The sequence below is a fragment of the Pundamilia nyererei genome, unplaced genomic scaffold (assembly GCF_000239375.1).
Source record: "Pundamilia nyererei isolate P.nyererei 1_Seehausen unplaced genomic scaffold, PunNye1.0 scaffold00043, whole genome shotgun sequence".
NCBI classification, from domain to species: domain Eukaryota; kingdom Metazoa; phylum Chordata; class Actinopteri; order Cichliformes; family Cichlidae; genus Pundamilia; species Pundamilia nyererei.
In genome coordinates this window covers 164,713-176,928 of record NW_005187444.1, presented here as the reverse complement: position 1 = coordinate 176,928, position 12,216 = coordinate 164,713, and the positions used below count along the sequence as shown (strand labels likewise).

Sequence of the window (12,216 nt, the reverse complement as noted above, 5' to 3'; positions counted from 1 at the left end):
GCTTTGGTTACAGATTTGCTTAGTGGGGGGGGGGGGGGGGGGGTGTTCATTCTTCCCTGTTTTTTATGTGATAGTTTGGACTTGCTATTGAAATCTATAGTAGCACCACTGGACTGCACTCTAGGTCCTTACACTCGTATGACTCATTGATGTTTGCAGGTAGCAGGAGAGGGACAGCTCAGCTTCGGACAGTGCTGGGGTTTTAGCTAGCAGCTTAAATTGATGTAACTAAGGACCATCAGTGGCTTTCAGGCGATTCTTAATGGGGAAAAATGTTCCATATCCACAGAGCTCTGACATAGTGGCCTAAATATTGTGTTGCTTTCCATGTTTTTGTGGCCTGGGGATCACCGAGGATTTGCTACATCACAAATGTACACCACTTCTTCACAGTCCTGCATCTGCTTTCAGCATATTTTATATTTCAATTAAAAAAACAATATATATTATTCAGAATTGTGCATGGGATGGAGTTTGCCTCAGAACTTTGACTATACTTATATTTAAACTGTCAGGACAGTTTAAATATGAAACAGGTATGTTTATAAATATACTCCTGGATTATATGAGCCCTTAATCTTCTCACAACATGTTCATGTCTGCTGAAGACAGTTATGAAATGCTTTCAGAGGAAAATAATATGGACAATTAAAACATTATATTGAATGTTTCAGAAAAATGCAACAATAGAAGATGATGATAATAATTTACTGCTGAAAAGGTTTTTGGTATGAGTTGCAAAACAAACTTTTAAATGCAAAGTGTGAGTAAAAGTGGTTATTTGTTAAAGGAGTGTTCATTGTAAGAAGCTGGCGATGTGATGGTAAGTGGTGTACTTACCATCTTGATTTGTGTGACACCAGAAGGGACATTAAAGGTAACTTTCAACAATGCTACTGGCTGTAAGGTGCAGATGGTACACACTGGCTCCAAATTTAGTTTAAAATAGTCAACCATATTACGTCATTGATTTTTGAGGAGTTGCTGTCTTATGGTTTGTTTGTTTGTTTTTTAATATCCCAGCTGGAGAGTCTGGGTCTGCAGACACTGTGCGTGACCCTCGAGGTTTTGCCGTCAAGTTTTACACTGAAGATGGCAACTGGGACCTGACGGGCAACAATACCCCAATTTTCTTCATCAGGGATGCCATGCTGGTGAGTGGGTGTAGGACGCATGTGTCTGGGCAGACCGTAATGGTTCAGATTTTTATAATTTTGTGTCAGAGAGTTGTAGTGTTACAGCAGTACTTTATTTTTTTTAATTTATTTATTTTTTAACATGTAAATAATTCTTCCAGGAACAGATTGTAGATCTAGTTTCATAAGTGGATGATTTTTCAGTTTTGTATCTTGTTTTCTTTGTTTTTACATTACAGTAAATATCTAACATGGGGTGTTTACACTCTTAGTTTAACTCAAAGTTTATAAAAGCCAAGCTTGTTATTCCTAATGTAAGATATTTAAGACCAGAGACACATTCCTCACAACACCTGTGCTAATATCAGTCAAGTGTACATTGTCTTATATTAATGTCCCATCTTTAATCTCGTGCAGTTCCCATCCTTCGTCCATTCCCAGAAGCGCAATCCCCAAACCCACATGAAAGACCCTGACATGGTGTGGGACTTCTGGAGTTTGAGGCCCGAGAGTCTGCATCAGGTAGATGCTGCTGAGCCTGATACTGAAAAGTCTAGTGTATTATGTCATGTCAGCTGAGGTGTTTCTAAAATACACATTTAGGATAAAGAATATTTTCAAGTAAGTAAGTCTTTCTGTGCACTGTTGCTCGCTGTCTTTATACTTGTAGTCATTATTGACAGAAACTCTTGTAGTTGTTTTCATGGTCTCGTCTTGTCTCCTGTGCAGGTGTCTTTCTTGTTCAGCGATCGAGGTTTGCCTGATGGCCACCGTCACATGAATGGCTACGGCTCTCACACCTTCAAACTGGTCAATGCTGATGGTGAACGTGTCTACTGCAAATTCCACTATAAGGTCTGCCTGAGATCAGCTTTATTACGGTAGCTGTTATGTTGTGTGTTCTGCCATCTCTGACTTCATTTTTTTTAAAATAAATTTTTTAGACGGATCAAGGAATAAAGAATTTGACGGTGGAAGAGGCAGACCGCCTGGCAGCCACCAACCCAGATTATGGAATTGCAGACCTGTTCAATGCTATTGCTAATGGAAACTACCCATCCTGGACCTTTTACATCCAGGTCATGACCTTTGAGCAGGCTGAGAAGTTCCGGTTCAACCCGTTTGATCTTACAAAGGTACCGCAGTTCTGCACAACAGAAAACATCCGAGTTATAAAGTAATACGTGACATAAATGTGCAGTGACTCGGTAACTTGTTTTCCAAAAACGTCCATATTATCACAGGTTGTCTCTAAATAATGACGTGCTCATTTGAAAATCACAGATGACTTTTGTGATTTGTAAATTTTATTCGCGGTGCAGGTTTGGTCACATAAAGAATACCCACTGATCCCTGTGGGCAAACTGGTTCTGAACAGGAACCCAGTCAACTACTTTGCAGAGGTGGAGCAGGCGGCCTTTGACCCAAGCAACATGCCACCAGGCATCGAGCCCAGCCCTGACAAGATGCTGCAGGTGACATTATGGCAGATTTGACAAGCTGGGGGGAATGAAGAAAAGCTAGGTTGGTATTGAGCTCTGTCCTCCATGTTCTTTGTCTAGGGTCGCCTCTTCTCCTACCCAGACACGCATCGTCACCGGCTGGGAGCAAACTACCTGCAGATCCCTGTCAACTGCCCCTTCAGGGCTCGTGTGGCCAACTACCAGCGTGATGGTCCGATGTGCATGCATGACAACCAAGGTGAGACGTGATCAGGTCTGGTACCTGTGGCTCAGAAATGAATCTTGAGTAATCCTGGAATTTTAATCCAGGTAGTGTTACAGTTTATTTATACTGAGTTCTTAACTGTTATTTTTAACTGTTATTATACACGTGACATATACACAAGTGCATATCACCTTTGAAGCAGACGATCAGTGATGGTGTTTGAAAAAATCTTAGTGATCCAAAAACACCCGTATTATATAAAATAATTAGAAATAATTGTATAACATGGGCATTACATGCATAACCACAGTCATCTACATTGTGCACAAAATGTAAAAACTAGCGATTAAACATTAATTTTATCGCTACATTTCATGCATTGTACAGTGATAGATGTGTGAATAACGTATGTCATCACTATAGTCACTGATTATGGTTTTCCACAAACATCTGGTCTTTGTTCATTTTTTTCTTTCTTTCCTTCACTGCCTCACCAGTGTTTTTGTTTGACCACCAGGTGGCGCTCCAAACTACTACCCTAACAGCTTCAGTGCCCCAGAGACTCAGCCTCAGTTTATGGAGTCCAAGTTCCAAGTGTCTGCAGATGTTGCTCGTTACAACAGCTCAGATGAAGACAATGTCACACAGGTAATGATGATTTAACAGGATCTGTAGGCGTGTGACACAGAGTGTCTGAGGCCCAGGCAATTTCAGATTTGATAATATTAAAAAGCTGCATAAATCTGTATTTAATATGAACAGTGGATCGAATGATAAGATGAAATTGTTGCTCATTTTTTAAAGGGTAATGGAAATATGTAGATTTAGTTTTAGTGGCTTTTTCTTCCTGTTACTGCACTCTGGTTTCTGGTTTCTTCGGCCTCATCTTGGAAGGAACTATAGTCAAAGCTAATTCTTACTAGTAATAAACAGAAAGTGTAATAGGATGTTTTTTTTTTTTTTTGTTTTTGGTTTTTTTTTTTAAAAGACTTGAAATCAAGTTGATGCTTCTGAGTCAAAATCTGTTTCTGATTAGTTCCTTTTTCCACTGGAGAATAAACCTGTGTGTTTTTTGCAGGTTCGCACCTTCTACACTCAGGTCCTGAATGAGGAGGAGCGACAGAGACTTTGCCAGAACTTGGCAGGGTTTCTAAAAGGAGCCCAGCTCTTCATCCAGAAACGCATGGTGAGTCCAAGCACTACAGTCTCTCACTTTGCTGTTGCTCATAGTTTGTGCTTTTTGGAATGTGAGGTTTCAGGAAAGATGTTGTGCTTATTGATAAATGTAATCTAAAACGCTACAATAGCATTTACTGAATGTTTATTCTTCATAGCTTATAGGAGATGGAGAGAATGTGTTTTTTAAAGAACCTGCTATCCTCCAGGACTGTAATGTTTTTCTTCTGTGTCTTGCAGGTCGAGAATTTGAAGGCTGTGCATCCAGACTATGGAAACAGAGTTGAGACTCTTCTCAAGAAGTACAATGCAGAGGCCAAGAAGGTATGTATGTATGTATGTATATGTTTGTATATATGTGCTCCAATTTCCACTGGGACCACTGTTATCTTCACCTATCACATTTTCTCGAGCTCTTCTCTGAGCCCTTGGTATTTCTCGAGCTTCTCGTGTTCATCCTGAACTATGGTGATGGCATTCACTAATCCCCAGCTTCCTCCACTTAGCATACAGTATCAGGGTGCTGGACTTGGGGTGAAACCCTCCATGCATGGTCAGGAGCTTCCTGGTCTTGATGTCAGTGGCTTCTATCTCCTCCTTTGGCCAACTACTAGTATTTTTTTTTCTTTTTTACTTACTGTGCTAAGTGTCTTCTTTTTACTTTATATTTTATACTTTTACTACATTTACTTGGTTATTATGTTACTATTCTTCATCTTGTTTTATTGCTGCTGGCCTCTGTGAGCCACCAAACAAATTTCGTTGTATAACTACAATGACAATAAAGTGCTTTAACTCTTATTATCCCAGCAGGGTACCTGATCACGGACAGGGCATAGGTGTTGTTCTTAACGTTCAGCTGACTCCTCATGACTTGCTTGACACTCTAACCCATGTGCCTTTTCATGTTAGCTGGACAGGAGCTTCCATGTGGTGCTGAGCCTGGTTATTAGTTGGTAGTTGTATGGGACTGTTACCTTCTGGAGGTCCTTGGGGATCATCACTGTCCAGCCTTCGTTAGCTATTCTGGGTCTCTCTCGTTGACTAGTAGCTGGTTCATTTGTGCTGCTAGACACTCATTTAGTCGGCTTCTTTAGCCAGTAGGCATGAATCGTGTCAGGGCTTGGTGCTGTCCAACTTTTCATACTGGAGTCTCTTTCTTGGATGTCTACCACCGTAATGAATACTGGACCCTGTTCAGGGAGGTTGCTGTAGTCTGCTCTTAAATACACTGGTTACTGAGCATTGTTGTTATGTGTTGTCCTTCTCCTGTTGTTGTTGTTTTTTTGTTGTTGTTTGTTTTGTTTTTTGTATCTGATCTCATTTGTGTTTTGTTTTTTTTACTCTGTCCCTTTTCAGGATGCCACTTTGCACGTTTACAGCCGTCCTGGAGCCTCAGCCATCACCGCCTCATCTAAGATGTGATGCCTTAAATTTCAAAAGATGCACCTGTGTGATAACTGTTAACTAAAATGGACCATTATTCGAGCCATCAGAAAAGGTTCAGAATACTAGCAGTCTAGTTTTTAAATGTTTTGGCTAATTGGTTTTTAATTTAGTTTTTCCAAGCAGTTTATTTCTAATAATTCTCAGCAGCACTTGCATTTTTCTTGTTATCTACAACATAACAAGGTTGAGATAAAGTCGCCATGATTCTACTGCAGTGTTTTTGAGCTTTGAATAGTTATTGTTAGATCAATCAAGTTTAATATGCATTTAAGAGCATTTTATTCCATTTAATTTTGATTTGATTGCATTAAGTTCATTTACTAAACCAGTCTTAGCTAATTCCTCAGAGTGTGTATACTACTAAACTACAATGCTTGAAAATTTAAAAAGCATTGTAACTTTAAAAGAAATCTGTTCACTTGTTAAAAATTATGTTTGGTATCTGCTTTAATGTCAAATCTCGGTTTAAGCTGATAAAACATCTGGAGTTTTTATGAACCACAGGTTTGCTGCTGCTTTATTTCCCAGAATGAGCAATGATCTGTTGTGGTTACTAGTAGGGCTGTGCGATATGACCAAAATCTCATATTCCGATATAAGACATTTATCGTCCTGATAACGATATAAATCACAAAAATTTAACATTTTTTGTAAATTCTGTGAATCTCGGGCAACTCACCTTGCATGAAGTGTTTCCAACTGGAGTCGAGTGTTTTAACCGATGTATGAAACTATACATTTTTAGACATAAGTTTTAACGGCCACCATTTTCTTTCATAGTTTGAGTCTAAGGTTTATTTTTTTAGCGCTTGACGGCTCTTTTTTGCTTCTCATCCATAAACAATCTGCAGACTCTTTCCCGTGATTCAGTTTATTTTGAAAAGTCTCAACAGGATGTTGAGCTTTATTGTGAAAGGTTTGTGTGGAAAACAAACAAGCGGACAGCGGAGCCACGCGATGGTTTTACCGTCATTGTTGCTAACGACAACACATAAAAACAGGTGCTTGTCTTGTCCGTCCGTAGTGTGGTTATATTAAATATAAGAGAAAGAGAGAACTTTAAGAAATGGTTATATCCACTACAGTGACCATCAAAACGATGAAATAATATTGTTGTAAACAGTTTATTTTACGACACCACGAAACAAACGATAGCGTAATAGGAAACGATAGACGTTTTTATATCGTCATGCGATATATATCGTTATATTGAACAGCCCTAGTTACTACTTCTTCATATTTGGCTGAACCACTGGTGAATGTTATTGTGGTATGTGGCAATATGCTACCAAGAAGTAATATTAACTAAGATAGTCTTTTGTGGCTTTCATATGAAAAGCCTACAACTAACAATGGAGTTGAACTTTATCTGAGATCTATTCTGTGCCTGTAGTAAGGAATTTGTAATTAAAAGTTTATCATTTGTCTACTTTTGTCTTCTATTCTTTAAAGAAATGGCAAGTGATCGATTGATTTCCATGCTACCTTTAGTTGCAACCTTTAGTTGGGAAACAGTTATGTTCAGACTCATTATTTTACATTATCTCACATGGAGGTTGTGATGTTAGAAGGTAAATTACATTGTTCTGTACAGATAAAGCTGGAAAAGTCAATAACAAATTTCAATTCAAATTTTCAATTAGACAGCTTAGTGCAGGCTTCCAATCCCTTTATACAAGGCAGTGCATTTAATCCAAACTGGCATTTCAATTTGGCTCTCATATCTTTGTGAGATTTGGTTACCACTGTCTCCCAAAGCCACCACTTGGTGTAAATTGACAAGACCTGTTAGCTGTTTGAGATTCCAACTTAAAACATTAGTGTGTGAGGGTGTAAAGTAGTAACTTAGGTGGAGTGAGTGGGAGCGACACACATGAGCCAGCTACTAACTAGAAGAATCTCTGAATTTAAAAATGTGTGATTAATAACTAGAAATTTTGAGAAAAGTAACTTGAAATTTTGAGTTATGTTTCTCCAAATGTCGAGTTAATAAGTCAAACTTTCAAAAAAAAAAAACAAAAAAAAACTCGAAATTTCGAGTTATGGATACTTAGTGGCGGAAACGGGCTTCATATCCATTACACATGAACATTTACTTCATGTTTCATTCGCTTTATGGAATCTTTCTTCAATTACATTTTATTAGCCCCTTCTCACAAGAACATTATATTTAGCATAATGCATTTTAATACAGTTATATGGGATTACTTTCTTTTACTTTGTCTTTAAACGTCAATCTTTGTCAATCACAATGCATCCAGTATAACATTCTTTTATTTAATAACTCAAAACCGATCAACAAATTGGCGCTTTCGCGAGTACGTTTGCTGATAGTAACTTTAGAGAAAGAGGGAACTTTAAGAAATTAATATATCCACTACAGTGACCATCAAAACGATGAAAAAATATTGCCGTAAACAGTTTATTTTACGACACCACGGAACGAACGATAGCGTAATAGGAAACGATAGACGTTTTTATATCGTCATCCGATATATATCGTTATATTGAACAGCCCTAGTTACTACTTCCTCATAATCTCATAGCGTCCTCATAACGCCATCAGATTCAGCTAATAACACAAGGATTTCATCATTTTTGAAGTCACGCTGAAATACTCAGCAATCTGTGCATTCATGACTGGATTTAATACTGGTAGCTTAGCTGTAGCATTTGTAGCTCAGGGCTTCAGCTTCCGGTTAACAAGGAAATGACGTCATTCACGTAGATTGGCAGCGCTAACTCAAAATTTGAAGTTACTTTTCCTCAAAATTTTGAGTTAATAAGTCGAAATTTTGAGAAAATAATTTTGACTTATTAGTCATCTAAAAGAGTTTTCCTAAAAAACGAATTAGGCAAACAAGCAAAGCAAAAGGGAGCAGAATTCAGGTTTTTGTGAAAGGCCAAAATCGGGCAGGAGGAAAACTGGGAAAAAAATGCTCCAAAGCTCAAAGCAAAAATCTGGCTTGGTCATAGTGGACAGTGGGATATGAAACATCAGATGCAGAAGTGATGCAGCAGTGGGAAGACAGGACAGATGTGAGGACCAGATGACAAAGCAAGCATCAGCCATAGCTGTGTTAATGTAATGTAGAGAACACGTTGTGTTGTGTTCAGAGATGGGCAGTAATGCGTTACTGTAATCTGATTACTTTTTTCAAGTAACGAGTAAAGTAAGGGATTACTATTGCAAAAACGGTAATTAGATTACCGTTACTTTCCCGTAGTAACGCTGCGTTACTGCGTTACTAAAACCGTGATTTTTTGCAGAATGTCTCATGACAGTGACGTAAGCGAGTGCGACGGTCGTGACAACAGCTGTGTGCAGATCAACAATGGATCACATATCGATTGTGGGAGAGAGTATGAGCGTGCAGCGTTTAAAGCGTGGAAGTACTGACCTTACTTTGAGTTTGATTCCATAAAAAGTGACAAAAACATTAGTGTCCATCGTGCGTGGGAAGAAAACTTCTTTTTACAGCAAAAAACCCCCCCCCTAAACTTCCAAGCAAGCACCGAGTGCGCAATGACGTAATGGGAAACTCACAGAGAAACTCGCGGATTCTTCAACTGCCCGTGGCACACCTGCACCAGGGTAAACCTCCGTCTACCGCAGTCCTGCTTTACAGGTGAAAATAGAGCAACAGGACCGCTGAGTCTTTGACTTTATTTATTTTCTGCTGTGTTTTACTTGCATCTATTTGAAAGAGTGAGTGTAAACACAAAAAATATTTTATTTTATGTGCTGGAATGTGTAGACTAATTTATTCAAGTCAGAGAATGTTGCATATAATTAAATTTTTGCTTGATGCATAAAGTTAAAAGATTAAAACTGATAAAACAAGTTAAAAAAGAGACTTTTCCATTTGATTACATTTTGTATGATGGATTATGTAGAAAAAGTAGAATTGGGCTGAAAGATCTATCACTTTATCACCTCTTCAGGTTGTAAATCGTGTTTTTAAAAAGTAACTAAGTAACTAAGTAATTAATTACTTTTGAAAATAAGTAATCAGTAAAGTAATGGGATTACTTTTTTGGGGAAGTAATCAGTAATTAGTTACTGATTACTTTTTTCAAGTAACTTGACCAACACTGGTTGTGCTGAGATGTTCCTCATTAGCTGGCTATAAAGTGTAAATGTGTGATGGGGTCTTTTTTGATTCATGTTTTTTGACTGCTAAAAGAGCGAGTTAGCTGGAGGACTGAAACTAAATGAAACATGAAAGCACAGCTAGTCAGATGGCTAATTAGCACTTAGTGCTGAGATGGTTGAACTTAAGATAAAATTTGCTTATTTTCAAGAGGGAATAACGTGGCATTGGAAGCCTTCCTGCTCAGTGAGGGCAGGTTTGGATTACTTGAAATGTTTTTAAGATTTCCGACCTGTATGAATTTTAGAGCGAGACAGTGATACGCCCCTCCAGAGGAGACACTCGATCCTGCAGCTTGACAAACCAGTTCTTTCCTGTCCATTGGAAGAGCCCCTTTCATGTGCTTAAATGGACAGTCCCCTGAGAGCTGCAGTCGGAAGGTTGATTTCACATCTTTTACTGTCTTTAGTGTCTCCAATGGGCAAGTCTTTTTTTTTTTAAACAAGCAGTTACCACAACAGATGTACAATAATTATCTCACTCTTAAGAATAGTGCTTTAAAGTCATTGTGTCATTTGATGAGCAAGATAATACGATGACACATTCTGCACTGTTTTCTTTTTCTCAAATAACTTTTTTGTCATTTAATGGAGTACACAACTTCTGTTGGAGTGTAACATACACTTACCAGCCAGTTTAAACAGCAGATGTTTAACTGTATCTAATCAGCCAATCAGTGCATTTAGACACAGACAAGATGTCCTGCTGAAGTTCAAACTGAGCATCAGAATGGGGAAGAAAGGTGATTCAAAGAACTCTGAACTCTGGTCTGTTTATTTTAGAAACTGCGGATCTATTGACATTTCCCAATACAACCATTTGTGGGGTGCACAGATCTTCTTAAAAAGGTAAAACATCCTGTTAGCAGCTGTTGTCTGGGTGAAACAGCCTTGTTCATGTCAGAGGTGAGAGGAGAATGGCCAAGACTGCTTTAAGCTGATAGAAAGGCAACAGTAAGGTATTGCAAATAACCACCAGTTCAACCCGATATCATGGCAAAACATATAATAGACACTCTGGCCCACTCTTTGCATTTTATGCTTTGCCTCTCCAAACTGAAAGGAATATGCATGCAGGAGTTGCATTACCAGCAGGGGGAGATTTATTTATTTAAGTCGGTAGTGACCACAAAAAACGTATAAAGTACATTTCAAGGTCCTTAGTAATCAGAAACAATTAAACTAGGTTGCTAATATGTATATACATATAAATGTGTAAATATCTCTTTAAAACGCTTTCCTGTGATTATTTTCATGTTGAATTTCAATAAAATATCTCCCTCTACTGTTGTTGTAGATGTTTGCAAGTTACTAAAACTTCTGCATGTATGTCCATTTCAGCTTTTGGAGAGGCAAAGCGTGACGTGGCCTTGTATCAGTGTTTCAGGCTGCTCTTTGAGTGCCAGAAAATAAAACATTTACTTGTACTTGTTGGGTTCTTTTATAAGAGAAGACATTCCAAACTCAAACTACGACTTTATCTTTTCTTTATTCAAGCAATCAGAGGATGCTGCCGTGTACCTCTGCTTCGCTTAGGAGACCTAAACAAACAAAGAGCACCACACCCACAAAGCTTTTATAATGTGTGATAAATAGTTGGAGGAAAGCCACAGTTGTCCTTATTTGGCTGGAATCCAACACTTTGCCTCACATTTCTTCTGCAGGTTCCTGGGCATCTCCTTATGTGGAGACCCACTTCACCCATCACCATGGCAACGACCTCCTGTCAGACCTGCATAAAGAGAGAGAGAAAGACAAACTATTCTACAATACTTAACTGTGTGGAATAATGTGTACAACAAGTATGTGATGTGAGATATAATAAAGATACAAGTATACTAAATTCCAACATACTGCATTCCATTATAGCATTTGTAATGCATTTCCTGCTGATAAGCTACTTCATTTTTAGCTTTCCTTTGAATTCACCACTAAAACAATTTCATCATTCACTTATGATGAAGTAACTGTTCTGACAAGAACAATTTAGAAGCAGAAAATTAGAGTTAAACTAATTGCAGTTTAAGTAATTGGTGTTTGTTATCTGGCTTCATGGATAGATGAATAAATTTTGGTTTTGTAGCATCTTTTTTTTCAGGTATATGAACAAAAAGGGAACCTTGTGCTCTTATCACATCAGTGTCTTCAACATAAACACTACAGGCGGCTGTAGCTCCGGTGGTAGAGCATGTCATCTACCAATTGCAAGGCTGGTGGTTTAAATCCTGTCTACTACAGTCTGCATGCCATCTTTGTTCAAGATACCAAACTTCAAGTTGCTCCCTGAGGTGTCAGTCCAAGTGTGAATATTAGATAGAAAGCACTAAGCACAGAAAAAGCTGCTAGTTTGAATGAGGCATAAAGTTGTAGAAAGCACTTTGAGTGCTCTAGTAGATTATAAGTGTGCTATATAAGAGCTAGTCCAGCATATTACATATTCCTCTGAGAAGTATGGAGCAGTTGCACATTTGTTTTGTTTTTTAGTGTTGTGGCATTATTGCGTGTTTTAAGATTAGAATATAAAATCCTTAAAAATGGTCCACTGTGATCTCTAATGAGCGCTTCCATCCCCATGGAATCTTCCAGTCTGGAGGAGTACAGCCTTTGCTTTTCCTTTTTTTTTTTTTTTTTTTT

At 38.2% G+C, this 12,216-nt stretch overlaps 1 protein-coding gene across 1 annotated transcript in view; it reads left to right on the top strand.

The window, feature by feature from the left end:
* The window catches only part of cat (catalase), a 9,418-nt gene extending 3,381 nt beyond the window's left edge, over positions 1-6,037 (top strand). The window contains 11 exon segments of the mRNA XM_013910400.1: positions 908-976; positions 979-1,154; positions 1,554-1,658; positions 1,866-1,991; positions 2,081-2,272; positions 2,459-2,611; positions 2,699-2,837; positions 3,322-3,452; positions 3,883-3,990; positions 4,221-4,304; positions 5,340-6,037. Of these exon segments, the coding sequence (XP_013765854.1) occupies positions 908-976; positions 979-1,154; positions 1,554-1,658; positions 1,866-1,991; positions 2,081-2,272; positions 2,459-2,611; positions 2,699-2,837; positions 3,322-3,452; positions 3,883-3,990; positions 4,221-4,304; positions 5,340-5,405 (1,349 nt within the window). The 3' untranslated portion in view covers positions 5,406-6,037.
* Positions 6,038-12,216: the final 6,179 nt, after the last annotated feature.